Consider the following 27,635-nt stretch of genomic DNA (forward strand, 5'->3'; position numbering starts at 1 on the left):
CTTTGCACATTCGGATCCAAATTGATATTAATTAGTATCATCACCCCTTTTGAGTTTCTTTGCCCATGACAGAAATATATTTCTCCCTCCCAGTACTTTTTCCACACAACCTCATCTATAGTTGTAGAGTTTCCTGTAAGCAATGGATGTTATATTCTTTCTCTTTTAGCCAGATAAAAATTATCGTCTTTTTTTGTGATCTGCTAAGCCATTACAATTGTAACTAGCTATACCTATTTCCATACTTATCATAATGATACACAAGTTTCAGTTATACTTACCATAATATATGTCTGTAAACTTATAATTTGACCGCCATGATGATTAAATGTCCATATAGCTGTACTGTTAAGCATACTAAGCAACTTGTGTAAACCTCCAATTGTCCTCCAATATACCACCTGCTAAATCCTCCCCTCATATCTGGGAGGTCTGTTGTCCTTGAGACCATCAGACCAACTCCCTGACCCATGACGTGCCTTTGCTTCCTAAGCACACCTTTGACCGCAGATTGGGAACATAATGCTAACATCAGACCACATTGATAAAATCTTTGGATCCATTTGCCAGTAAGAAAAGAGAAAAGGGTACATCACAATATTATAGACTCATGTTCATATTAAGATAATCACAGCAAAGGCTATAGGTCTGTCAAGCTAGTCTGTTCAGTTCATTGGATCCGATTGTTCGCAAAAGGAAAGAAAGAAATAGAAAATGAGAAGGATCATTATCGGCTACATAATATCGCAAGAACAGTTCTTAATGTCCCTTACATGCACTTTGCCTATCGGCAGAGAGACATATCTCATGTAGTCCTTGTTATGTTCTCACAAAAGGAAAAAATAAAATGCATTTTAATATCCGCTAATGACTGCGAGCGGATATCCATCTTAAACATCACCCTACCCATGAAGGGAAGTTTTGCTTAACATAAGACAGCAATAAAGCACATAAAACAGTTCTGACTATCTACAGCGAGTAAACATGTACTCCTACCTTTTCTCCACACACACATAATATAAGGTATGTTTATAAGGTACACCCATCTAGTACTGCGTCAGACCCCCTTTTGCCTCCAGAACAGCCTGAATTCTTCGGGGCATTCTACAAGGTGTCAGAAACGTTCCACAGGGATGTTGGTCCATGCTGACGCGATGGCATCATGCAGTTGTTGCAGATTGGTGGGCAGTACATTCATGCTGCGAACTGCCCGTTCCATCTCATCACAAAGATGCTCTATTGGGTTGAGGTCTGGGGACTGCGCAGGCCACACAAGTGAACTGAACTCGCTGTCATGTTCCAGGCAATGTTTTTCCACTGCTTAATTGTCCAGTGTTGGTGATCGCGTGCCCACTAGAGCCACTTCTTCTTGTTTTTAGCTGATAGGAGTGGAACCCGGTGTGGTCATCTGCTGCAATAGCCCATCCGTGACAAGGATCAACGAGTTGTGCATTCCGAGATGTTGTTCTGCACACCACTGTTGTACTGCACCGTTATTTGTCTGTTTGTGGCCCGCCTGTTAGCTTGCACGATTCTTGCCATTCTCCTTCGACCTCTCTCATCAACGAGCTGTTTTCGCCCACAGGACTGCCGCTGACTGGATGTTTTTTGTTTCTCGCACCATTCTCGATAAACCCTAGACGCCGTTGTGGGTGAAAAGCCCAGGAGGCTGGCCGTTTCTGAGATACTGGATCCGGAAAACATAATATACCTCTCGCTTAGAGGAGTGCTTCCATAAGCCAGTTATTGTATTGGCTCTACTGATGAATTTCGGCTATAATCAGTTCAACCCAGTGTTAACCAGCCAACCGCGTTCTAGCTGAGTCTCGGAACAATAATATGAGATTTATGGTGATTTATGGTGTAAATGGTGTTAAAAAGATAATGAAACCAATTGTTATAGGATCGTATAGGCCTACTCCAGTAGAGAACCTACTCCAGTTATTAACCCTCCACCTCTATCAATCCTTTATCCTATCATAGCCCCACATTAGATCAGTCAATATTTTTTTATCCTAAATTCTATTCGTACTTCAGTTTGTTTGGCACTTGTGTTTATAATGAGCAGCACTGTTACCATAGTCTCCCAGCGCTGCTGAGAGGAGTGACCTCCAGGCCCATACTTGTCTAGTTCAGTACACTGTAATATGCTGTGGTTCCCCCGTTCCCCCATGCCGCCCAGCACTGGGTCACACCCACATGTGTTGGGTAGACTCTGGTGCTGGGGGTGCATATGTGACCGAACGGCTCAATTCGGTCTTATGTAGCAAAATTTGAAATGGTGTTTTTTACATTGGATAAAAGTAGAGACTCAGAGCTAGAAAATGGTATATCATACACTACAGTTGAGGAACAATGGGAAAGTAATTCTGCTTTGAAAGTTGATCAACTTGAACCTCACTTTTGAAAAATGGCCCTTGAATGTTTTGGGACACCTACTGGAGAGCTCTTTTTTGTCTACACCCATTCAGCATCGTTCCCACCCTCTTAAGCTTTAGCCCCACCCATCTCTTTAAGGATTCACGTGAGACTGTGTACTAAACAACCAAAGATTTCAAGACTAAAGGCTGGTTTATACTACGGGTGTGTTCGTAAATGTAATCTGGAGTGCCAGAGTGTGCTCTGGGCGTTCGTAAACTCAGAGCTTTGTCAGATTGTCCGTTCGTAGGAGGAGTAGGGTTGATCCGAGCTAACATCAGTCAAGAACCCAAGCTAACTGGCTAACGTTGGCTAGCTACTTCCAGACACAAATGAGAGAACAGCTCACTCTGACCATTTTACTTGCCCTAACGGAGCTGGTAGGCTGTTTTTATGTTATCCAGAGCATTGGTGACTGCAACTGTGCTGCTGGCAACCATTTAATTACACTGTTTTGCCAATATTTACTGACACTGGCCATATTCAGCGGGTGTTGAGCGTTTGTAAATTTGTCAGTTATTCTGCGCTCTGGCACACTCAGACAAGAGTGCTCTGAAATCGGAGTATATAGCCAGAGCGAATTTACCAGCACGTCTATCGACAGTTGTCGCAGTGACACCATGAACATTATATTGAAATGGTTACTTGCATAGTGGAATCTTTTGTTTAGACATGTAACCTCCCGAGTAGCGCAGTTGTCTAAAGCACTGCATCGCAGTGCTAGCTGTGCCACTAGAGATCCTGGTTCGAATCCAGGCTCTGTCATAGCCAGCAGCAACCAGTAGACCCATGGGGCGGTGCACAATTGTCCCAGCGTCGTCCAGGGTAGGGAAGGGAATGGCCAGCAGGGATGTAGCTCAGTTGGTAGAGCATGGCGTTTGCAATGCCAGGGTTGTGGGTTCGATTCCCACGGGGGGCCAGTATGAGCACTCACTAACTGTAAGTCGCTCTGGATAAGAGCGTCTGCTAAATGACTAAAATGTAATGTAGCTAGCTGAACAATAATCCCAACTCATAATGATACTACCCTGCATGAATCTGCAGGTAGCTAACCAACCAGGTTCAATGTTAGCTAGCTAACATTAGGCTATAACTAGCAATGCAAATGGCTCTGAGATACAAAAAATATTACTACACATATCATACATGTAATGTTAGCTAGCTAACAGTACACCTTAACTTGAAATGAAAATACTTTCTGACAAAATTAGAAATGTGTAATATCTGAAAATGTAGCTAGCTAGACTATCTTACCCATATACATGGATGGACGCTTCTCCCTCTCTATCACGGATGCCATGGTTGCCCTTAGTTTGAAGATGTAATCCGGAGACAGGTGTTTTATACAACAGCCTTCTGTATGTTCTCTTTTCAACACCGTCTACATATTTGCAATCAAACACCATCTCCTTAGCTAGCATACTCTAACTCCACTGATTTCAAAACTCGGTCCTCCAGAAAGTGGAGAGCAACACTTATGCAGTTCTACTACATGATATCTTTAAAAAAAACTGGGTTAGAAAGGATTACCTACACATACTGACCAGCACATGTTATAGACAGAAGCGTGATACATGGCAGACCAATCCGAACTCATCTCTCGGCATGTCCAGCCCACTCATTATCTCAGCCAATCATGGCTAGCGGGAAGGTTGCTGTCTTTTTCCGTGGCTAAACCAACTATGCTCGTAATTTAACAATTGTATTCATATTTACAGATGGCATACAAGTTTATTATTAAGGCGCATGAAAGTTCACATGTTCCAGAAGGCATTTCTGCCCAAAAAACCGCATTTAGATATTTAAAAAAGGTTAAGTTCAAATGGCGCTCCTGTGAAGTAGTGACGCGCGACATACACCTAGTTTCCTGAAACGAGTCACATATGTGTTGGGGTAGACTCCAGCTGGTGAGGCCCAGCATGTGGCCTGGTGAAGGTCATTCATTTCAAGTCTGTTTCACGAATGTTTGACAGTAATTAATTGAGCTGGGTTCAATGCTAGTAGCACTGCTTCCCCCATGCAGTCTCCCTAGTGCTAGTTAATATAGATTTCCTCTGCAAAGTCTGACTTTGACAAAGCCACAGATTTGTTTGAATGCCAAGAACGTTTATATTATCTAATAGAGAGTCGTGCCAAAACGAATTGAGCGGTGCAGTTTCTTAGCTGCATTTTCTATGCCTTGTAAAGAATAACAGGGGATATTTCTGATTAATTCTAATGGCATATTTGATTCAAAGGTAATTTCCCTGTCAGATCTGGTGTTTGGATACAATAGAGAGGCAGGGAAGGTGCAGCGGAGCTATTTAACATCCGTATTCTTTGTCAGGCGGTGAAATCCCGAAATGGAAGCGTCAAACCTTTCCCTGTTGCTTGTCTTCTATGGTAATCATAATTTTGTCAAAGTAGAAGTTATACGGTTTGAAGTTGTTTTCTGCGCTGTCAGTCTCACTGCTGATTGGTCTGGCACATTCCCGGCTATCAGTAGTCAGGTGTCTATCTGGATTATACATGTGTGATGTCAGCGCATCACTATTTGCTTTTGCTGCGCAACACAACAGAAGTGGTTTCCACCACTCTTCCACAGACAGCTAGGTGAGCTCACCCCCCTGTTTTCTTCTCCCTGTGGTTCACTGCCTGGCTACAGTCTGTGAATAAGAAAGCGTCAGCACAATGAGGAAGGTCACTCCACACACAGTCATTAAAATCAATGTCACTCAAGGTAAACAAAGGTTCACTGTTTACTTAGTTCGTGCATCTACTTAGGGACCGTTTAATTTATTAATCGCTAAAATAAAATGTGCAGCATTTCCAATGTATTTATAACAGGCCTTTTAATGGTGGCATCCTGCCTGTTGTATTAGATAGTTTATGTGTGGGTCTGCGTGTGCATCTGTGCCTGTTAAGAGCCTATTCCGTTACCCCTCCTGAGACCGTCTGATCAGTGGGAAAACAAACAGGATTTTATTACTGTCTTTCTGTTCTTATTTCGATGCATAATCATCTCCCCGTCTCCAATCTCATTTGGATTCTCATTGCCTCAGAAGTCTGATGTCTGTAGTCAAAGCAGCACTCTGAGTAGAGGCAGATAAGAGGCTACCACATGTGCTTCCCCTTAGAGCAAAGGGAAGGACAGAGGAGAGGAGGATAGAGGAAGGAGTGAGAAACAAAAAAGGTTTGATGCTCCTTCTTCTCACTCCATGGCAGTCAGGTTTATTTTCTTCTCTGCTGTACACTGTTGAGTTGAATGGAAAAAGGAATTTGGCAGAAGCACCATTCATCCTGTAGGGTGTGCTCTCATTATAAACACCTCCTATGATCATGAGTAGAGTGTTTCTCGAGCACATGCTCCGTCATACTCATTTTCCACCTGCTTTGAAAAAGAATAACCATCCAAATTAGTCATGGAGATCAATGTGAGCTCCCTCCATCGTCCCCCTGCCGTACCCCCTCCAGTGACTTAATTAGAAACATGACAGAACTTGCTTTGACTGAACCCCACAACGCCTCACCCACCTGTCATCTCCATTATGGACTACTTTTACACGCACCAGATATTAAGGAAGTAAACAGCGATGAAATTAGGGGAAATGCCAGTTCTTAAGATTATTAGATTATATTTGTGACATTTAAATGCCAGGGTTTTAGGGAAGTGAAAAAAAGGTTTCTCTGAATATTAAACAGTTTGGTTGAAATTAGATGGGGAATGCAGGCAGGGTTTTTTGTAATAGAAGAATGAGGGTACTGTGTGGTGAAGGAACCTTGGTGCCAAACATAAAGCTTTTTAGCTGATTAAAAGGGATGGATGGGGGCTGAGACGTGAGGGACTATGGGCCTGTTCCTGGTGCTTCATTGGCCCTGATACCCACTCAGCCAAGGAAACTGGAACCACAAGTGGTGTGCTGCTGTCGTTATGACATCATTCCAGTGATATCAGAGCCTCGATAAAGTCTCCTCATCCATGATATTATGGGGGTAATGATGATAATGCAGTCCTCCACCTTGATAAACCAAGCCAAGTAACGTTTAAATGGGGACATAGTGATTTGTTTTCTTTTCTGGGTTCTGCTAGGCTAGCTGTAATTAATTCAAATTAAACCAGAGGCTGGACTTTGTGTTCTTATTCTAGAAAGTAGCCTATTACATAACTTAATTTGACAGTTCCGATCTGACTTTCCTTAGTTTCATTACATCATCTGACGCTAATGGAATTATGTATATATTCTCCAGGGGTACTTTACACACTAAGCATCCTTTGAAAAGATCTGAACACTTCTATGTTCATCAGTATGAAGAAGAAAAAAAAATTATGCACTCACTAACTGTAAGTCGCTCTGGATAAGAGCGTCTGCTAAAATGACAAAAAAAAATAAAGCCTTTGGAGAAGTATAATTTCCTAGGTAGGTACTTACAATAGCTACTATTATGACTTGGTGAATGACCATTATATTCAACAGTAAATTGCTCTCATTGCACTGAATGAATGTTGGACACTAGAGTGATACAGTATTTTCCTATCACAGAATAGCCACAAATAGTTTCCAATGAAGTGTAGGTAGATGGAAGAGATCAGTTCAAAACTGAGTCAAAACGATTTGATCTATTTTCACATTGGAGACAAAGTAAAGACTTGAACACTTGAATCAGTAATCATTTCAGTAATTGGGAACACAACAACAACAATAAAACAGAGTCAGAAATGGTTATCCCTGACCTGTGCTAACCGTTACCTCTAGTAAACTTCATACACCACTATCTTCCCTCTTGCCCTGCCGAGAGGCTTGCCTCTATATTTGCCGGGGCTTAATACTGTATCTGATCGATGACGTGGGCAGATAATTGATTGATGGATCAGGCAATCAGCTGTTCTCTGCTGTGGACTGCAGGACGATGCAGTCAATCAATTCTCCTTCCAGTGGACAGATATCATTAAGGCTCAGGAAGTTTCAATAACAGTCCCTGCTGGATCCTCCTGCCTGTTTCACAGCGTAGATAGGATATATATTTGACCTAGGAATGGCCAGTTAACTCTGCTAAAGTCAAGATATAAAGGCTGTTTTATGGGAGCTCGGGGCCAGAGTATTACATTTCCCAGCTCTAAGGCCCAGAAAACCCTTTTTTTTTTTTAAAGGAACCAAATGTAAAGTATTTTGATAATTAGAGATTAATGTAATTTATCTCATCTTTTCTCGTCCCGTCTTAATCCATTGTGCAGCAGAATTTGATCACTGGCTTTTAAAAGGTCACAGAATCATCAGAGAATTGCAGTAAATCCCTTTGGTTGGCTGTGATTGGAGCTAAGCTAACATAATATCGTCTTTTTTATGACGAACGACGTTGGCTGGATAGATATCAGATTGTTGTTGCCCTTTGTGTGTTGCTGTTATCAACATCTGACTAATAATGGCTTAGCTTCTCTCCAGGGGTCCGTGCTCCCAGAGCAAGTGTAACCTTAATGCTCTTTGTAAGACTGTGTTTTGACAAATATTTCAATAAGAGAACCCTATGAGTCAGGTTCAAACACTTACGGAAACTATGCAGAAAAGTTCAATCAGACTTTTCCACCCACAGTCTCAGGAATTTGAAATATATTTTTATGTAACAGCATGAAAAGTGTCAGAAAAAACTGGTCTCTAACACCTTTCAGAGTGACTGCCAGTGCTCTCTGTCATTTTCAGGATCAAAGAGACATATGAGTGGCATAGCTCTCCTGAGTAATGGACAAACACGCTGCATCCAGTTGTGAGCACATCCTGATGCAATTCCATCAGAATGATTTGAAATGGACTTTCCGTCTGTCGTTCTCTTCATCAGTAAAAAAACTACCAGCTTCCTTTTCCAGAGGTGCATGTCATGACTCATATCTTTTATACCTCTCTGTATATGAATGTGTCAGTGGAGAGAGGCAAGCTCTTATGTAAATGTAAATTGTAGCTAGCCACAATGTCAGAGTCACCCACTAACTTTGGCCAGGGCCTCTAATGGTCTTGTTCTCCTTATGGACGTGCTGAGTTTGTCTCTTGGTAATGGCCATAGACAGCCAGGAGGTCTGGAACACTGATGCGTTGCTTGCTTCTCTCTAGGGCCTGTCGTTGCATGGCTGCCTGCATCATCACCACCATGGCTCTCCCTGACTACCTAGCCTTGACGGCTGAGTAGGAGTCGGGAAGGGGATTTTACCCTCCCCCTCGCCCCCCTCCTGTGACTGGAATGAATGGATGGTGCTGGTCCGATCAACACATGTTCCTCTCCGGAGGGGGCCTGGCTGTCACTGGGGATTGTGACAGGTTGACCTCGGTAATACTGGCTCTGTTCAACATGTTTGGGTTGGTGAGGAGAGATTTACATAAGAAGTAGAACAGAACCCAATGAATATTCAAGCCTTTGGCCCCGCTGCACTCATCTCACTGACCCAAAATATATTCAGGCTTAGAAGAATTGCATCTCTTTGTTTGGCTGGAGTGTTGTGTTGAATCATGTTTACGTCGATCATTATAACACACACAGTATGAAGTGACATTGAGCAAAGGTTAATATAGAAATGTGAATATACTTTGTTGTTGCACCAGTCATCCTATAATTAATTATACTATATGTTTAAACTTCTCACACAGAGGCGTCATGCCCATAGGGGACACAATGGCACGTGCCCCCTCAGATTTGTCCTGTTAAAAAAAATGTCAGATGTTAAATTAATTACTAAACTTCACGTTTTATCATAATTATTTGTAAAAAGATCTGTCAGCTGTATTTTATGGAGGGGACACACTGGACCAGGCAAAGAGTACCCCCTATTCTCCCTAGTAAGTGGTTCCTTCCAAGGTGCACCATTGAGCAAAGACATGATAGGCAGGACGCTAGATACTCTAGTGGATGCAGACAGTTTCATCAGTGGAGGAGGAGGGTGTAAAGTGACACACAGCATATGATTTCATTACAGCTGCCGGTGATGGGCAGGACTCCCAGGAGGTATGTTTGTAAATGAATTTGATCAGGCTATGTAGCCTATTGATTCCTTCTTGATGAATAAATAAAACAAAAATGTGTTGTTGTTTCTCTGTAATTCTAGCCACCTAGACATTTTATGAAGTTGGCTGTAGCTAGCCAGCTAGATAGGTTCCCAATCTCCCAACCTTATAACTAGCTACCAAGTCATTTCAGCTATCAATCAAGTTAGAGTAGCTAGCTTGTCTAACTATCTGCTGGCAAGGTTGATAGACTTTAGAAAAGCAAGCACCACCCCCCCCCCCCAACCCCACCCCCCATCTTCACGTACTTTATGCCCCCTCTAAAATAATGGGTGCATGACACCCCTGTTCCCACATAACAACATATACTATATAATGAAGTGAATAACCTTATTCTAAACCATGTATATATTCAAACCGAATAGTGAACCTAAGGTTAGTGTCAGCACCTTGTTTATGAAAGAGAACATTTCAGAGGGGTCTTGGGGCCTGATTATTGATGCTGCTTTAGTTACAAAAACAATGAGAAGAACAACACCAGACAGCATGCATGAGTGCTTCCAGACTGATGGAATTCATTTGAATGCACCTGGCGGGTACAGTGTGACTATATTCCTAGGGTTTGGATCAGCTACATCTAGCTTTTCTCCTCGGAGCCTGTGGAAATGAAGAGCGGAACGAATAGGCTAGGTTGTGTGGGATGACTTTATCAATGAATTTCATATCACCAGCTGTTCAAGTCCACTGCACTCTAATCATCAAATGCATTTTGGGCTTCCAGGGTTTATATAGTCTTGTCTAGTCTCTGCCCCCCATTGATTTGTATGCATTTTTGTGTGTGTCTTTTATGCAATTCACCATATAGTGTATCCTTTTTTTGTATATTACTATATACAATGGCCATGTGTCTCTCAATCACTATGACAGCCATATTCAACACATATGTTTTATTCAAATAAAAAGTAGCAAATATTTTTGGGGCAAACAGCCTCTCAATCTGAACTAGTCTCTGAATCTGTCTTGAGAGTAAGTCATGGCAGACCCAGTATCTCTCACACTGAGAGTTCTAGTAAACAGGTTTCTTGAGCTTGTAATATTTCCCATTAAATTCCTTGAGAGGATTTGGCGTCTTTCAGCCAGTATGCTGCAGGTGGGTGTGATACCAGGACACCATTACAGCCCTACCACAGAGAGTAAAACGGTCAACAAGCAGAAATATCTCCGTATGGCCGCAAAGACCTTTCAGGGGGCAGGTGCTCCAAAATAATATAATATTCATCATTCTTAACTCATGATATATGGTTGACTGGCTAGTGGCTTGTGTGGATATTTTAGTATATGGTGGTTAGCTAGAGTGTAGACTACCTGTGTTGCTGCTGCCCTAACACACATGCAACTCTCGTCTGAAGAAGGGATAGAGTTGGGTCGGAGGGTAGTCGCTCCTCTTTGTCTTTCTGCCTCTCTCTGCTGCGCATATCAGCCAACCAGACTGAATATTGATGATGATGAAAATCAAGTGTTTTCAAGTGCTACTCAAATGTTTTTCTGCTGTGTCAGTACTGTTGATATTTAAACTAGGTAGCTAGCTAGCTACACACTCGACTAGTGACCGCATCTCAGGCCATGCATGTTTGGATAATGAGCATGCACACTCTCCATACAGGGCAGACAGGGACCCGGGCGCTCGCGAGCTCCGTACAGGGCAGACCAACAGGCGCAACCAACGGACGGGGTGGGGGTGGGTGGTGGCTAACTTGACAATGTCACGACAACTTGCGGGCATTGGGTTTAGAACACAGACAAAGACTGTAGACAAAAAACAAAAATTACACCATCACCCAAAAGGGAACTTAGCGAGTGGGAGGGCAAAGGGGCATGTGTTTGGAACAAGTAGACTCCTATCTGTGCACCTGCATGCTCCAAATAGTAATGCAGTCATCAGAGCAGATGTCCTCCGAAAGCTTTTAATGAGTTTGAGGATACCGTATTCCCCAAAATGCTCTCCAGCCAGATAAATAAAATAAAAACTGGCAATTACTACGTATAAAAACCAAGATGACAGTTTAAGGTCATCCAATTTCCATAAAACCCCATTAATATCTTGAGGAATATAACTTTAATGCTATTAAAACCGGATCACATTATTTTGTTTTGCCTTCCAGAGTTCTTCTGATTATTTTGCATTCCGTAGCTGTGTGTAATGTTTTTTCAAGAAGCAGAAATTCATCATGAATCATTTCAACTTCTGTCATAGTAATTGTGGGTCGAATTGGTGACCTTGGCGGCCAGTTCTTGCCTACAATATTTCCCTCCTCCTCTTCCTCAGTGTCTATGGAAGTTATTAGCCACTTGCTGCATAGAGTGTCAAGTCGCACCTTCCAGCCATGTTGGCAACACTGAGGTCTATTCCTGGTCTATTCAGGCCCCACTGACACTTCACCATGGCTCCTTAAAATGCAAATGAATATTGAAATGAATTATCCTCATTAACACTTATCCACATCCTGATGAGTTTTATTCAGACTCTGTCCCCTTCCTCCCGAAGCTATTCTCGCTCATGTCATTAATGCTCTCCCCAATGGTTCTCAAGAAACCTAGTGTGGCAAATGAGTGCTAGTCATCAGTCCTCAGGGGCTCCTCAATGGCTGATATTATTAATAAGGCTCTCTGGCAGGCACAGTTTGGAATTAAATACCCTCACTGTGATTCTCTGGCCCTGCCAGGTCATTAGGGACTCAAGGATCATAGCTCCTCCAATCATTTCTATTTGGTGCCAAAATCATAAAGGGGAAAATACAGTGAATTTATGGCCAGAGAGTACAGTAGAGCACAATAACCTGGCATGGGTTTTAGGGGTCCTATACATATTTCCATCACCTCTAGCAGAGAGAAAAACATCCAGTATGTGTAAGTTTGTATGCAGCTTCTGATACTCAGTATGTTGGTTATAGGCTACAGTTGTTCTTATCACGTATCAGGAGAAGACCTAGATGCAGACAGTGTCGAAGTAACAAAAGTTTATTACAAAAACAGGGGGTAGGCAAACGACAGGTCAAGGGCAGGCAGAGGTCAGTAATCCAGATCAGAGTCCAAAAGGTACAAAACGGCAGTCAGGGTCAGGGCAGGCAGAGGTCAATAATCCAGGGTGGTGTGACAAGGTACAGAACGGCAGGCAGGGTCAGGGCAGGCAGAATAGTCAAAATCGGGAAAACTAGAAAACAGGAACTTGAGCAAGACAGCAGCCAGGGTGTGACAGTTCTTAGTAATGGTTATGTGATATAACTGGTGGACTGGTGGAGGGCCCTTACCCTAGTAGTTGTTGACGTGATATCCATAAGGGTTACAATAGAAAGGTTACAGAGGTGGGAAGAGCAAAGAAAGAGGGCTGTTGTTTCCTCTCATTCCATAGCTAAATGTCTGTTTGATGTCATATGGAGCTGTATGCATAAGTTCAGCCCACTTATGCACGTATCACAGTTCTGTAAACAATACGGTACCGTATCCCCTGTAGGACATTAGCTGCATTTGTTAACTTACTGACAAACAGCGCATTCAGTTTGAGATGGCTGTCATGTGTCGTTTAAATGCTTACTTCAATCAGCGCAGAAAGCAGTTAGTGTTCATGAAACAGACATTACAGACACAGAGATGACAATATGTTGATGTGGCTGATGCATTTAGAATGACTGTTATTTCTTTAATTGATATTATATCATGCAGAATTAATTAAATTACATTTTTGAGTCCATTTTGTTTAACTGCTTATTGGTTCAATCACAACAACATTTTATGTCTCTAATTACATATTCATTTTAATGTTCCAGTGTACACTGAGTGTACAAACATTAGGAACACCTGCTCTTTCCATCACATAACTCAATATTAGGAAGGTGTTCTTAATGTTTTGTACACTCAGTGTACACTGGAACATTAAAATGAATATGTAATTAGAGACATAAAATGTTGTTGTGATTGAACCAATAAGCAGTTAAACAAAATGGACTCAAAAATGTAATTTAATTAATTCTGCATCTTAATGTTTTGTACACTCAGTGTATCTCCACAAGCACTGGTTCATATTCCATTATCCATAGTGGCCAAAGCTGTGTAGGAGACACTTTTGGTACTCAGTTGAACGTGTAGGCTAGTTTCACATCACTGCATTCCTCACTGTCCTTTGTCAATACCCTCTTCCCCATCTCCATGTGGCCTATCATACATCTAAGGGCCTGCATTTGTCACTTTTAAAGCCCCTGTAGGTCTGAGTATTTTATCATTGAAGACTCTACATGTAGCCTACATTCACAGAGGCATCTTTAATAGGAACATACCGTACCTCACTAGAGTACAATGATTGACTCATATAGCTGTAGATTAGAACGCACTCAGTTAATTGACAACATACCCTAATGTGTGTCTTATTTACCCCTTATAAATATGACTATTGGTTGGGAGGAATATTTACACTATATATACAAAAGTATGTGGACACCCCTTCAAATTAGTGGATTCGGCTGTTTCAGCCACACCAGTTGCTGACAGGTGTATAAAATCGAGCACACAGCCATGCAATCTCCATAAACAAACATTGGCAGTAGAATGGCCTTACTGAAGAGCTCAGTGACTTTCAACGTGGCTCCGTCATAGGATGCCACCTTTCCAACAAGTCAGTTCGTCAAATTTCACCCCTGCTAGAGCTGCCCCGGTCAACTGCGAAGTGGTAGGCCACACACGCTCACAAAACGGGACCGCCAAATGCTGAAGCGTGAAGCACGTAAAAATAGTCTGTCCTCGGTTGGAACACGGTTCCAAACTGCCTCTGGAAGCAAGATCAGCACAAGAACTGTTCGTCGGGAGCTTCATGAAATGGGTTTCCATGGCCGAGCAGCCGCACACAAGCCCAAGATCACCATGTGCAATGCCAAGCGTCGGCTGGAGTGGTGTAAAGCTTGCCGCCATTGGACTCTGGAGCAGTGGAAATGCGTTCTCTGGAGTGATGATTCACGCTTCACCATCTGGCAGTCCGACAGACAAATCTGGGTTTGGCGGATGCTAGGAGAACGCTACCTGCCCCAATGCATAGTGCCAACTGTAAAGTTTGGTGGAGGAGTAATAATGGTCTGGGGCTGTTTTACATGGTTCGGGCTAGGCCCCTTAGTTCCAGTGAAGGGAATTCTTAACTCTACAGCACACAATGACATTCTAAACGATTCTGTGCTTCCAACTTTGTGGCAACAGTTTGGGGAAGGTCCTTTCCTGTTTCAGAATGACAATGCCCCCGTGCACAAAGCGAGGTCCATACAGAAATGGTTTGTCGAGATCGGTGTGGAAGAACTTGACTGGCCTGCACAAAGCCCTGACCTCAACCCCATGAATTGGAACGCCGACTGCGAGCCAGGCCTAATCGCCCAACATCAGTGCCCGACCTCGCTAATGCTCTTGTGGCTGAACGGAAGCAAGTCCCCGCAGCAATGTTCCAACATCTAGTGGAAAACCTTCCTAGAAGAGTGGAGGCTGTTATAGCAGCAAAGGGGGGACCAACTCCATATTAATGCCCATGATTTTGGAATGAGATGTTTGACGAGATGGTGTCCACATACTTTTGATCATGTAGTGTACGTTTAAATGTATTTTTGGTCATTTTCATTCTTATTCATCACCACCACTAGCTGGTAAAAACACCAAAGTGATGTGCTTTGAAGAATTATAAATGGCCATGTGCATTTTCACTCACTGCTGCATACCTTTAATGAAGGTATGATTAAACGTAGGCTAATTTAATGATAAAGTAATTTTTAAGCACACATGAACTAAATGGCTGCTCTTCACCACTGACATCTAATTGCCTGAGAGGTAAAAATGAAGGACTGTCAATACGCTCTCTTTGTACAGATGATGCTGTAAGCTTAATGGTCTATGAAGCTTTATCTGTGTCAGTGAGTTGTTTTTCAGGAATATCATTAGTCTGTATCACTGGGATATACAGTACCAGTCAAAAATTTGGACACATTTACTCATTCAAGGGTTTTTCTTTATTTTTACTATTTTTTACATTGTCGAATAATAGTGAGGACATCAAAACTATGAAATAACACATATGGAATCATGTAGTAACCAAAAAAGTGTTGAACAAATCAAAATATAGTTTATATTTGAGATTTTTCAAATAGCCACCCTTTGCCTTGATGACAGCATTGCACATTCTTGGCATTCTCTCAACCAGCTTCACCTGGAATGCTTTTCCAACCGTCTTGAAGGAGGTCCCACATATGCTGAGCACCTGTTGGCTGCTTTTCCTTCACTCTGCCATCCGACTCATCCCAAACCATCTCAATTGGGTTGAGGTCAGGGGATTGTAGAGGCCAGGTCATCTGATGCAGCACTCCATCACTCTCCTTCTTGGTAAAATAGCCCTTACACAGCTTGGAGGTGTGTTGGGTCATTGTCCTGTTGAAAAACAAATGATAGTCCCACTAAGCCCAAACCAGATTGCATGGCGTATCGCTGCAGAATGCTGTGGTAGTCATGCTGGTTAAGTGTGCCTTGAATTCTAAATAAATCACAGACAGTGTCACCAGCAAAGCACCCCCACACCATAACACCTCCTCCTCCATGCGGCGATCATTCGTTCACCCACACCGCGTCTTACAAAGACACGGCGGTTGGAACCAAAAATCTTCAATTTGGACTCCAGACCAAAGGACAAATTTCCACCGGTCTAATGTCCATTGCTCGTGTTTCTTGGCCCAAGCAGGACTCTTCTTATTATTTGTGTCCTTTAGTAGTGATTTCTTTGCAGCAATTTGACCATGAAGGCCTGATTTACACAGAGTCCTCTGAACAGTTGATGTTGAGATGTGTCTGTTACATGAACTCTGAGAAGCATTTATTTGGGCTGTAATGTCTGAGGCTGGTAACTCTAATGAACTTATCCTCTGCAGCAGAGGTAACTCTGGGCCTTCCATTCCTGTGGCGGTCCTCATGAGAGCCAGTTTCATCATAGCGCTTGATGTTTTTTTTTTTTTTTCATCAATCTTCCGTATTGACTGACCTTCATGTCTTAAAGTAATGATGGATAGTAATTTCTCTTTGCTTATTTGAGCTGTTCTTGCCATAATATGGACTTGGTCTTTTACCAAATAGGGCTATCTTCTGTATACCTCCCTACCTTGTCACAACACAACTGATTGGCTCAAACGCATAAAGAAGGAAAGAAATTCCACAAATTCACTTTTAACAAGGCACACCTGTTAATTGAAATGTATTCCAGATTACTACCTCATGAAGCTGGTTGAGAGAATGCCAAGAGTGTGCAATGCTGTCATCAAGGCAAAGGGTGGCTATTTGAAGAATCTCAAATATACAATATATTTTGATTTTTTTAACACTTTTTTGGTTATTACATGATTCTATATGTGTTATTTCATAGTTTTGATGTCTTCACTATTATTGTACCATGTAAAAAAGTGTTTAAAAAAATTAAGAAAAACCCTTGAATGAGTAGGTGTGTCCAAACATTTGACTGGTAGTGTATGTATATTCTGTAGTGGCAGAATGGTTTACCCGTGGACTATATAAAAAGTTGTGGTAATCATCAAAAAATATGATAATGCTTGCACATGTGTCTGAATACAATCACATCTACAGCTGGTTGTGTCCTTGTTTTGATAATGCATTGTTTTTCTGTCTTTTCAGTGGTAGGATCGTCAAAGCCTCTAAATGCCTTTTGTTGCGTACATGAAACTTTAACTTTATACCTACTTCATCATCATCATCACTTTTCATGTACTCGCAAAGGTACAGTTCATAAAACCACAGCAAAAGACGAAACAAAATCATCATGGGCAAATTGATTGATTCTCAGATTTGTTCCTCTCAAATGAAGTCTACCATTCAACTGTGTTAGAATGGTAGATCTTCTCATCAGGTGTAGCAGTGCAGAAGGTGACTACTGCTACAGTACGGTAGAACAAAGGGAGCTGAATTATTATGGGCATATCTCAGGCGCTGAATGCTTGTCATTGTATTCAGAAGAGAGGGAAGGTGTTCCCCAAGGAGCTGTACATGGTACACCTTTATTGTCAGAATGCTTTCATCACACCATATATATCCCTCTACCATCTCTGGGTGTATCATATTTAGTGATTCCACTTCCACCAAAGCTGCATCTTTTATCTCTTCCCTCCCTCCGTGGAAGGAAGCTGTGATAATGCATACATTTTTCATGACTTATGATTTCACAATTATTCCGTCTTCTGACACATGCAAATGATGTTGGTGAATATTTCATAAAACTTTTGCATATATTATCAGTTGTTTTTTCTCTCTTTTTTTTTTCTTTTTTTACATCTATACCTTAATCTGGGAGGGAAAATACATTCTCACCACAATGTCAGCATTTATAAAGTAAGTTGCTATTGTTTGATATTTTATCTAGTAAAATAGAAAATACAATATTTGTTTTTACTCGTTTATATTGGCAAATGGTGTTCTGCTTTATTATTTATCAGATTAGATATAGCGTTAAGATCATCTCATTAATATCTTGTGAAACTGTTTATGCGCAAGTGGTGTAGCCTATCACTGAGAAATCTACATATTCATTTTGATCATACAATTTTCATAAGTGTTTTCTTTCCATCCAAGAGTGTTTTGAGAGGCAGCCCTACCCTCTGCAGATGTGAGTGACTTGTTTCAAACCTTTTTAAATGATCTAGCCTGAATATATTTTGAATACATTTGTTTTTCTCACTTTCACAGTGAATAAATGATGAAACCTTCTCAAGCATGGGATTGGGTTGATATACAGAAGGAAGTCATTTATACAGTAGCCTACTGACTGCAGGGACAGAAATGGACATACACAGAAATGAACCTATACACTGAGTTTACAAAAAATGAAGGACACCTGCTCTTTCCATGACATAGACTGACCAGGTGAATCCAGGTAAAAGCTATGATCTCGTATTGATGTAACTAGTTAAATTCACTACAATCAGTGTAGATGAAGGGGAGGAGACAGGTTAGAGAAGGATTTTCAAGCCTTGAGACAATTGAGACATGGGCAAGACAAAAGATGCAAGTGCCTTTGAACAGGGTATGGTAGTAGATGCCAGGTGCACCAGTTTGTGTTAATAACTGCAACACTTCTGGGTTTCACACTCAATAGTTTCCCGTGTGTATCAAGAATGGTCCACCACCCAATGGACATCCAGCCAACTTGACACAACTGTAGGAAGCATTGGAGTCAGCATGGGCCAGCATCCCTGTGGAACTCTTTCGACACCTTGTAGAGTCCATGCCCTGATGAATTTAGGCTGTTCTGAGGGCTGAATCTCAATATTAAGAAGGTGTTCTTAATGTTTTGTACACTCAGTGTATGCTACAGTACAATTTTCCATTTCAGACTAAGATTATTATTAGAGCCTCTGACTCCTACTGTACATTCCTCAAAAGCTAAATAACCTTATAATCTCTCTGGTTGTTTTTCAATTGCTACATAGCAAAACGCCCAGCGTGCCATCCAGTCGATAAGTATTGACGCTATTTGTTAAACAAATCCATTTCTACCATGTTGAGTTTCTCTCTCCCAGGTTCTAAAGTCTAGTCTAGCTGTCTGTTTTGAGTACCATTAAAACGCCTGAGCATTTGCAGTAGTGACGGAGAATAGTGACGCCCTCATCTGTGATTCTGCATGAGAGGGAGCCCCTAGCCCCGGTTTCACATGACCTCCCCACACTCTGTTGCTAATGTGCTCTGGTCAGAGCTGCTGTGTGTCGTACAGCCTCTCGAGCCTTGTCTTAATGCAGCATGAGGCTGCCTCTCTATTCATGCTGCCACCACTGATTGATTGGCTTTTTTCTCAGTGATTAGAGGCAGCTCATGTCTCCTCCACATAAGGAGAAAAAAGAAAAGCTTTGGCGAAGCTCATGGGATAAACTTCCATTTCAATCAGCAGTTGTAGAGCTGGAGTGTGCACTTCTTTTGCCGTAATCATCCTTGTGTTGTACCTCAGTAATGAGGTTCTCTCCAACTCTCTTCAGGAGTGTAAAATGAAGGTGTTATGCAAAACAGCCTCACCAACAGAATTATCGACTGAATTCTCTATGTGTAGGAGGAGCTGACCTTTCCCGGCAGTAAAAATAAATACATATTATTTTATCATGAGTGAAGAAACGCCATGGTAATATAATGACAGATTTGTGCAGTTTAATGGTTTACTAATTGCATTTTTTAAAGTCGTATTACTGTTGTAGGGCCTACCGATTGCCCTTGCTGATGTTTTTTGTCAAATAAAGGGTTAGAACCTATTGAGACATTCCTTCTCTTGAGATCTGGCATGTTATTTGGATCCCCTCTGTTATTTCCCTGGTGAATAGGGCCATTCTTCTGCCCCGCTCAATAATTGGTTCACCCAAATGTATGTTTATAATTACTCATATGTGGATAATTGCCTGATAAATCTTTCACTCTGTGCACAGCTGCTTGGGAGAGCTGTTTATATTTGTGATGATAAAAGGGGGCTCAGTGGCCACATTAATGACTAGGGAGGCCCTCTGTCTTCAACAATAGCCTGAGGTGTGTCTCTCTGTGTCAGGCAGTAAGCAAAACCCTGCAGCTTCTCTCTCACTGTTGGACAGGGCCTGTGATACTGAGGCAGCTGAGCTCTCTGGGTCTTTTGGAGTTCATCCAATAACACCAGGCTCTCCCAAGGGTATAGTCAGAGAACAGCCTTTATCAGCCAGCTTTGACATTGAGACATTCAAATCAAATCAAATCAAATCAAATTGTATTTGTCACATACGTGTTTAGCAGATGTTACTGCAGGTGTAGTGAAATGCTTGTGCTTCTAGCTCCGACAGTGCAGTAAAATCTAACAAGTAATATCTAACAATTTCACAACATATACCCAATACACACAAATCTAGTAAGGAATGGAATTTAAGAATATATACATATATGGACAAGCAATGACAGAGCGGCATGGACTAAGATACAGTAGAATATTATAGAATACAGTATATACATATGAGATGAGTAATGCAAGATATGTAAACATTATTAAAGTGACAAGTGTTCAATTTCTTAAAGTGGCCAGTGATTTCTATAGGCAGCAGCGGCCTCTAATGTGCTAGTGATGGCTATTTAACAGTCTGATGGCCTTGAGATAGAAGCTGTTTTTCAGTCTCTCGGTCCCAGCTTTGATGCACCTGTACTGACCTCGCCTTCTGGATGATAGTGGGATGAACAGGCAGTGGCTAGGGGGGTTGTCCTTGATGATCTTTTTGGCCTTCCTATGACTTCGGGTGCTGTAGGTGTCCTGGAGGGCGTGTAGTTTGCCCCCGGTATTGCGTTTGGCAGACCGCACCACCCTCTGGAGAGCCCTGCGGTTGCGGGCGGTGCAGTTGCCGTACCAGGCAGTGATACATCCCGACAGGATGCTCTCAATTGTGCATCTCTAAAAGTTTGTGAGGGTTTTAGGTGCCAAGACACATTTCTTTATCCTCCTGAGGTTGAAGAGGCTCTGTTATCAGGTAACTAATGCTAGGGGTTACGATTCACCAATGGCTGTTATTTGTGTTGAGCCTTATGAATGCGGTGTGGAAGCACCGCATTTAATTGCAGGCAATATACCATGCTTCCTTGTTGTTTACACTTCTAATCCAGGCGGCAGGATGCTTTTGTGCTGCCATATGGACTCCCTTCAGGACTCTCTAGGCTCCCTGCTTTAGTAGCGGATATGGTGAGGTGCAGGCAGCTTTTCAGGAGGGCTTCTCATTCTCCAATGCCATGGAAATGCTGAGTGCTGCTAATTAACGTCATTTATTTTCTTTGTGCCTTTTTCTGTTCAGAAGAAACATGTTAACAATGCCTCTGAGAGGAGGACCTGATGTGTGTAATGTTAGACAGGAACGCACTTTGATAAGAGGGCGTTGCAGGGTGTTAGGGGCATGGAGGAGCTAGCGTTGCAGGGTGGTAGGGGTGTGGAGGAGCTAGCGTTGCAGGGTGGTAGGGGCATGGAGGAGCTAGCGTTGCAGGGTGGTAGGGGTGTGGAGGAGCTAGCGTTGCAGGGTGGTAGGGGTGTGGAGGAGCTAGCGTTGCACCCTGACTTTGACTCCCTCTGCTCTGACTGTATTTTGTGTGGTTTTGGATTAGGGAACGAATTTACTGGGGAAACAGATGGAAAAACATGATACATGAAATGACGGTAAAGTAAACATGGAGGCTGGCCAAACAGAAAAAACATAGGTGTCAGGAACCGCTTGGCATACCAAATGATTGACCTAACAGTGGTGGAATACATGCACTTTGTTTGGTTATATTTTCAAAACAAAATGGGTATAATTTATCAGTTCCTATTGGATGAATAACAGTTGTGCCGGCGCTATTACAATAAAGGTCCTGTACATGGAGAGAAATGTAATTCCCTGGGCAATAGTTCTCATAAGCAAAGCATTAAAGAGGGTCATTACGTGTCATACAATGGAACAAGGTAAGCTTAGCTCTATAGTTATAGTTGGCATGCATAGGGAATCACTTCAATAAAATGTAAAAAATGGTAAGCTTAGCCTCTGTATTTCGCAGGCAAGTTCCCTGAAAAATACTATCATTTATTTACAAACTCTTCTGGGTGCAGTGAGTTTGTGAGTCATTGTTTGTGCCTGGAATTACATTAGAATCCTGTCATTTGGACCCAACTGTTCATCATGATGAATGTGTGATCTATGAGCCATACTCATACAGTACCAGATGTATGGTGGTTAGCTAGGCTGCCAGAGACATACAGACAGACAGCATGGGGCAGGAGCAGCGTGAGGGGTTGTCAGCTGGTCTGCTCTGGGCTGGACTGAGCCATGGACAGAATGGATATAACAGAGAGAAACTTGGTGTTTTGACGACATGAAAGTACATTTATGAAGTATTGCCTAGCGGCATGGAGAATGTATCACTGAGCACCCAGAGGAGAAGTTAATTTAGTTGTGGCATCTGTTGTGATAGTCAAAGCTCATCAACAGTCAGTCGAAGGAACACTAGCGAGGTATTCCAATCACGAATATACTGCCTGTGCAAGTGCACAGAGTTCTTTAATACAGGCGGCGGTTCGTTAAACTTAGATCTCGCAAATATTTCAAGGCCATTTCCTATCCGTTCACATGGAATTTACATGGAGGGCAATCCAATTATCCCACAGGCATTTTTTTTACTCCCCCAACTGTAATAAATGGAGTGCGCAGACATAGCTTTATTAGTAAGGACAGTGCCGATAAAATAAGAAGATTGTTAGTTGCAAATAGGAAGTCGAGTTTAAAGCATCCTGTAGTTGGGATTTGGGAACCATTAGCGTCAGTGCTATGATGCGCTATCTGGCTCTGACACTGTTGGGACACACTGTGGTCCTTCTCCTTACCGCAGCCCTTTGAAGTACAAAGGCTGAAAGTCGTATCAACACTGGCGTCATGTCCAATCAGACACTGAGACCCAAACAGTCAGAGGGGTCTAGCCTTGCCAGCTTCAATTTCCCACAGAGGCCAACATTGAGGTGGGTGGGGACGCGACCCTGAGGAACTCTGCCCCTCTCGGGCAATTAGAGACAGCTGTGTGATGGGGAAGAGGAGAGAGAGGAGTCTGGTGTCATGGCCACTTGGTGTAGTGTTCAAGCAGATTTGCCTGTCCTCCCTTCCAGCACAAATGTTGAGATACATCACTCCAACACATCTCTCAGGGTTCTGATACCCTCCAGCAGTTCAGCAATAAAAAGTTAACAAGGCCCCCAACTGTACACAGGCATCTTGTAGCAAACCTCATGAAAAAGTCAGCCAAGCAGTCAGTGTATAAGCACATTGATTTTGTCTGATACTAAAGTTAATTTCTTTCTCCCCATTTTCCTTACAGATCAGCATATTGGAACGACAAATATTTGACTTCCTTGGGTACCAGTGGGCTCCCATCCTCACAAACTTTGTGCACATCATCACAGTCATCTTGGGCCTCTTTGGGACTGTACAGTTCAGACCAAGATACGTGACCGGGGTGAGTTATATCTTCTTTGATTTCCTATGGGGTCATACATTCATATCTTGGGAAAGTGGTTTTATGGAAAGTGGTGTTATGAAGCAATCAATATATCTTACATGTTACCCATTTGATTGCAGTTGTGTATAAACTTATTTTCTCCAAATCTTCCCAGAAACTGGGAGAGCGGACTGACAAAAGATACTATCACATGTTCATATGTATTGATTGCATTTATATTTATAGTGTCTATACTGAACAATAATACTGTATATGGTCTTATGACTGATATGATGTCAAGGCTAAATCTATGACATATGACATATGAGGTCCTCTGTAGCTCAGCTGGTAGTGCACGGCGCTTGTAACGCCAAGGTAGTGGGTTCGATCCCCGGGACCACCCATACACAAAAAAATGTATGCACGCATGACTGTAAGTCGCTTTGGATAAAAGCGTCTGCTAAATGGCATATTATTATTATATGACCTACACAGTACTCCTGAGTGGCGCAGTGGTCTAAGGCACTGCATCGCAGTGCTAACTGTGCCACTAGAGATCCTGGTTCGAATCCAGGCTCTGTCGCCGCCGGCCGCGACCGGGAGACTCATGGGCGGCGCACAATTGGCCCAGCGTCGTCCAGGGTAGGGGAGGGAATGGCCGGCAGGGATGTAGCTCAGTTGATAGAGCATGGCGTTTGCGACGCCAGGGTTGTGGGTTCGATTCCCACGGGGGGCCAGTATAAAAAAAATATATATATGTATTCACTAACTGTAAGTTGCTCTGGATAAGAGCGTCTGCTAAATGACTAAATTGTAATTGTAAAATAAAGAGAGCAGGAATAAATCTTAATTCAAGACTCCCCTACCTGAAATAAGTCCCTCGTCATGACAACCTTTCAATCAAACCATACATGTATATTATGGAGATTTAAAACCTAGGCATTTTGACTTGTCCGGGAGATATCGATGTTATGATGGACTTGGTCATCACATCCGCCATCAGAGAGAGCCCCTGTCATATAGCAGAGATAGAGCAGATTACCTTTACACCCCCTCCTCCTCACCCCTCCTCTGCCCCCTCACCCCCTCCTCACCCCTCCTCCCCTGTAGAAATGGAGCCTCAACCCACTATCAGCCTCAGCTATCATAGTCTATGCCTGTAAAGATAAATGGCTTACTGTCCAATATTACTCTTGCTTATATCCATTTTGGTAATGCTGTCAGAGCAGATGAATTTTTATTCTAATTTAACATGGCTCTTGCCAGTAGCTGGAGAGAGGCCAAATGAGGTTCCACTACACGCACCCATCTTCTGGATCTAATGTCTTGACAACATGTCAGATTTAGAGACGGTAAAACCCTACTCCGTGGCGGCTCTCCCCCTCTCTCAATGGTCTAGTGAATTCAGCCCGGAAACATATATAAAATTGTGCCCTAACACATTCATAACATGCCCCCTTCCGCTCCACCCCCCTGGGTTTTGAGTCCATCACCAGCTCACGTACCAGTTTGGATTATGGCCCTAATTGAAGTCAATGGTTTGGCCTTGCCCTGCTCCAACCAACAGACATGTGGGAGACTCATTATGCCGCCACACATCTACTTCGAGAGACGTGTCAGCCAGACAGCCGCACTCCAGTTGGGAGGAAGCCATGTAGTATAGACCTTCAACCCTCCCCTCAGGCGTTGCAGCTGATTCGCTGTATAAATTGTACGTAGAGCATGTGCCGGCCGACGTTATCTGCTCCTAAAAAATATATTTTTTTAAGTAGAGGGAAAGGTTTGCTGCACCTGTGACAGCTTGCAGTGGTCTCTCCCTGAGGTGAGAGTCAGTCATCCCCAAAACAGTACCAAGGTGTCCCCATGACTACGGGAGAGGATAGACCCCTTCCCCCTACTGAGGCCTGGTCCTATGCTGGTAAAGTGCCCATACTGCTGGGGTTCCCAAACTGTTTTGGGCCCCGCGACCTCATTTTGATATCAAAACATTTTTGTGACCCCACCATGTACAAAAAGTGATAAATGTTTTTTTTTTAAAGTAATCAACGGCCAATATTTACTTTTTTTAAATGGGGCTATTACAGTCTATTACAAATCAGTCTGACAGAACTTTTGACAGTATTTCAATCTGAAGGAAGTATGGTTTGAAGTAACTGAAATGCATCAGAAAGATATTCTCCAGAAGATCATCCGGCAATAATTTTGTATGATTTTCTGTGTAGAAAAGAACATACATTGTTATTTTCCCCCAAGTCTGATTTAGTGCCTGGTCTACTCTGTTCTAATGAGTCCTGCACGGCTTGTGGGCATTGTAGAGAGAAACAGAAGGAACACACATGTTCCCTAAAGTCTTATCTTTCAGTGATGGAGTCATAATATTTTGTAGTTTAAACAGTTCAAAGAATAGAGTCACATTTGGAGGAAGAAAACAGAAACCGCTCTGTTTATTACAACCGCATCTAGCTGTTCTATGAAGCTGAATTTTTATCTTTTTCAAATCAGGCGACCCCACATGGGGCCGCGACCCCTAGTTTGGGAAACACTGCCATACTGTATCCCTTTCTGTAAATGTAAATGTTCCTCTTTAGCTACAGTGCTCTATCCATAATACTGCATATCGCCATACCTCTCTCCATTTCTCCTTGATCCATCAGGTTATACATTCAAAGCATTCATGATGATTATGATGCTTTGTCACTGATTTACAGAAACCTGCATGATATCTACAAAGATTTGATCAGATCTTTCTTACTGTGCTGTCAAACAGTGCAACATACAGTACAGTGGTACAAATAGATAATAAATACCTCTAGTGTCACCAATGACTCCTGTAGCGATATTTGCCCTCGATCATGTGCATTTAACAGATAAGTGGATACATATATTTGGTTGAACTTCCTACATGTAATGCAATTGATTTCCCATTTCCAGTGGCCCAGTATTTTATTCTGGTTCACCTGTCTGCTTTTAAATAAGATCAGATAAGCATCCTTTTATCTGAAGATCTCTCCTCTGCTCTGCCTATCAGACTACACAGTTATTCTTCTCCCAAAGTTTCTCACATTTTAATCTGGGAAAAAAACACGTGTTGTGATAATGATTTCCCATGCTTCAAAATAGCCTGCTTTGAAAAAAGTATATGATATGTCGAGAGATGCACCATGTCTTAGATCAGGGGTCTCAACTTTCTTGTGAGTGCGCTTTCAGACATTTGGACAGTACAGTACCTAAATGTGGACATACTGAACTGTAACATCATGTTTTGTGTTCTTCAGTGCCAATTGGATGTTGAGTTGTTCCATTTTGACACATTTCAAAACGCTTTGATAAGCCTCCATCCCTATCTCTAAGGAGCCTCCAAGCCTCAGCCCTCCCACACACACATACACATACACACACACACACACACACACACACACACACACACACACACACACACACACACACACACACACACACACACACACACACACACACACACACACACACACACACACACACACAGCTTCAATACTGAGAAATACTTAATGTTTGGCTCTGGCATGACTCAGATGTGTGGAGGCAGATTCTGTGTGAAGACATACCCAGTAGATAATTAATTACAAAGAAACACTATGATCCTGGCTGTGGAAACCCAGATACTAAGGATAATCCAAATATGCATTTGTTTTTCTGAGGTGTTATTCTGAGCTTGACACTGCTTGTGGTGTTCTAATACTGTGATACTGTTTGTTCAGTGGTGTGTACATCTTCTCTCCCCCTCCTCTCTCTCTCTCTCTCTCTCTCTCTCTCTCTCTCTCTCTCTCTCTCTCTCTCTCTCTCTCTCTCTCTCTCTCTCTCTCGCTCTCTCTCCCATAGTATGCAGTGTGGCTAGTTCTCTGGGTGACCTGGAACATCTTCATCATCTGTTTCTACCTGGAAGTGGGGGACCTCTCCAAGGTAATGTGACCTGCTGAGAGCTCTACAGAGCTGGAGAGCCTGTTATTATTACCTGCCAGAGAACAGAGGCCATGGATAATATGTCTTTAATGCTCTTCTTCGCATGCCATTTAATCACGGGTTACACATTACTTCGCTGTTTCTGAAAGAGATAGCTGTGAGTCTTTCTGGGTAAGTGTCTTAATAGCTTTCCACACGTGGATTGTGCAACATTTGCCCATTATTCTTTTCAAAATACTTCAAGGTCTAGGATTTTGCCTGTGCTTCGCTCCATTGCGTAAAATTATTTTCATTAAAAAC

At 42.4% G+C, this 27,635-nt stretch overlaps 1 protein-coding gene across 3 annotated transcripts in view; it reads left to right on the forward strand.

The window, feature by feature from the left end:
* The window catches only part of LOC311106918 (sodium/potassium-transporting ATPase subunit beta-1-interacting protein 2), a gene marked incomplete at both ends in the record, with an annotated part of 156,770 nt that overhangs the window by 33,135 nt on the left and 96,000 nt on the right, over positions 1 to 27,635 (forward strand). For all 3 annotated transcript variants that reach the window (XM_084149308.1, XM_084149309.1, XM_084149310.1), the window contains 2 exons: positions 23,277 to 23,414; positions 27,255 to 27,335. In XM_084149308.1, coding sequence (XP_084005434.1) covers positions 23,277 to 23,414; positions 27,255 to 27,335 — 219 coding nt within the window. The remainder of the gene's footprint in view (positions 1 to 23,276; positions 23,415 to 27,254; positions 27,336 to 27,635) is intronic.

Source organism: Coregonus lavaretus (genome assembly GCF_964263955.1).
Source record: "Coregonus lavaretus genome assembly, chromosome: 31".
NCBI classification, from domain to species: Eukaryota; Metazoa; Chordata; class Actinopteri; order Salmoniformes; family Salmonidae; genus Coregonus; species Coregonus lavaretus.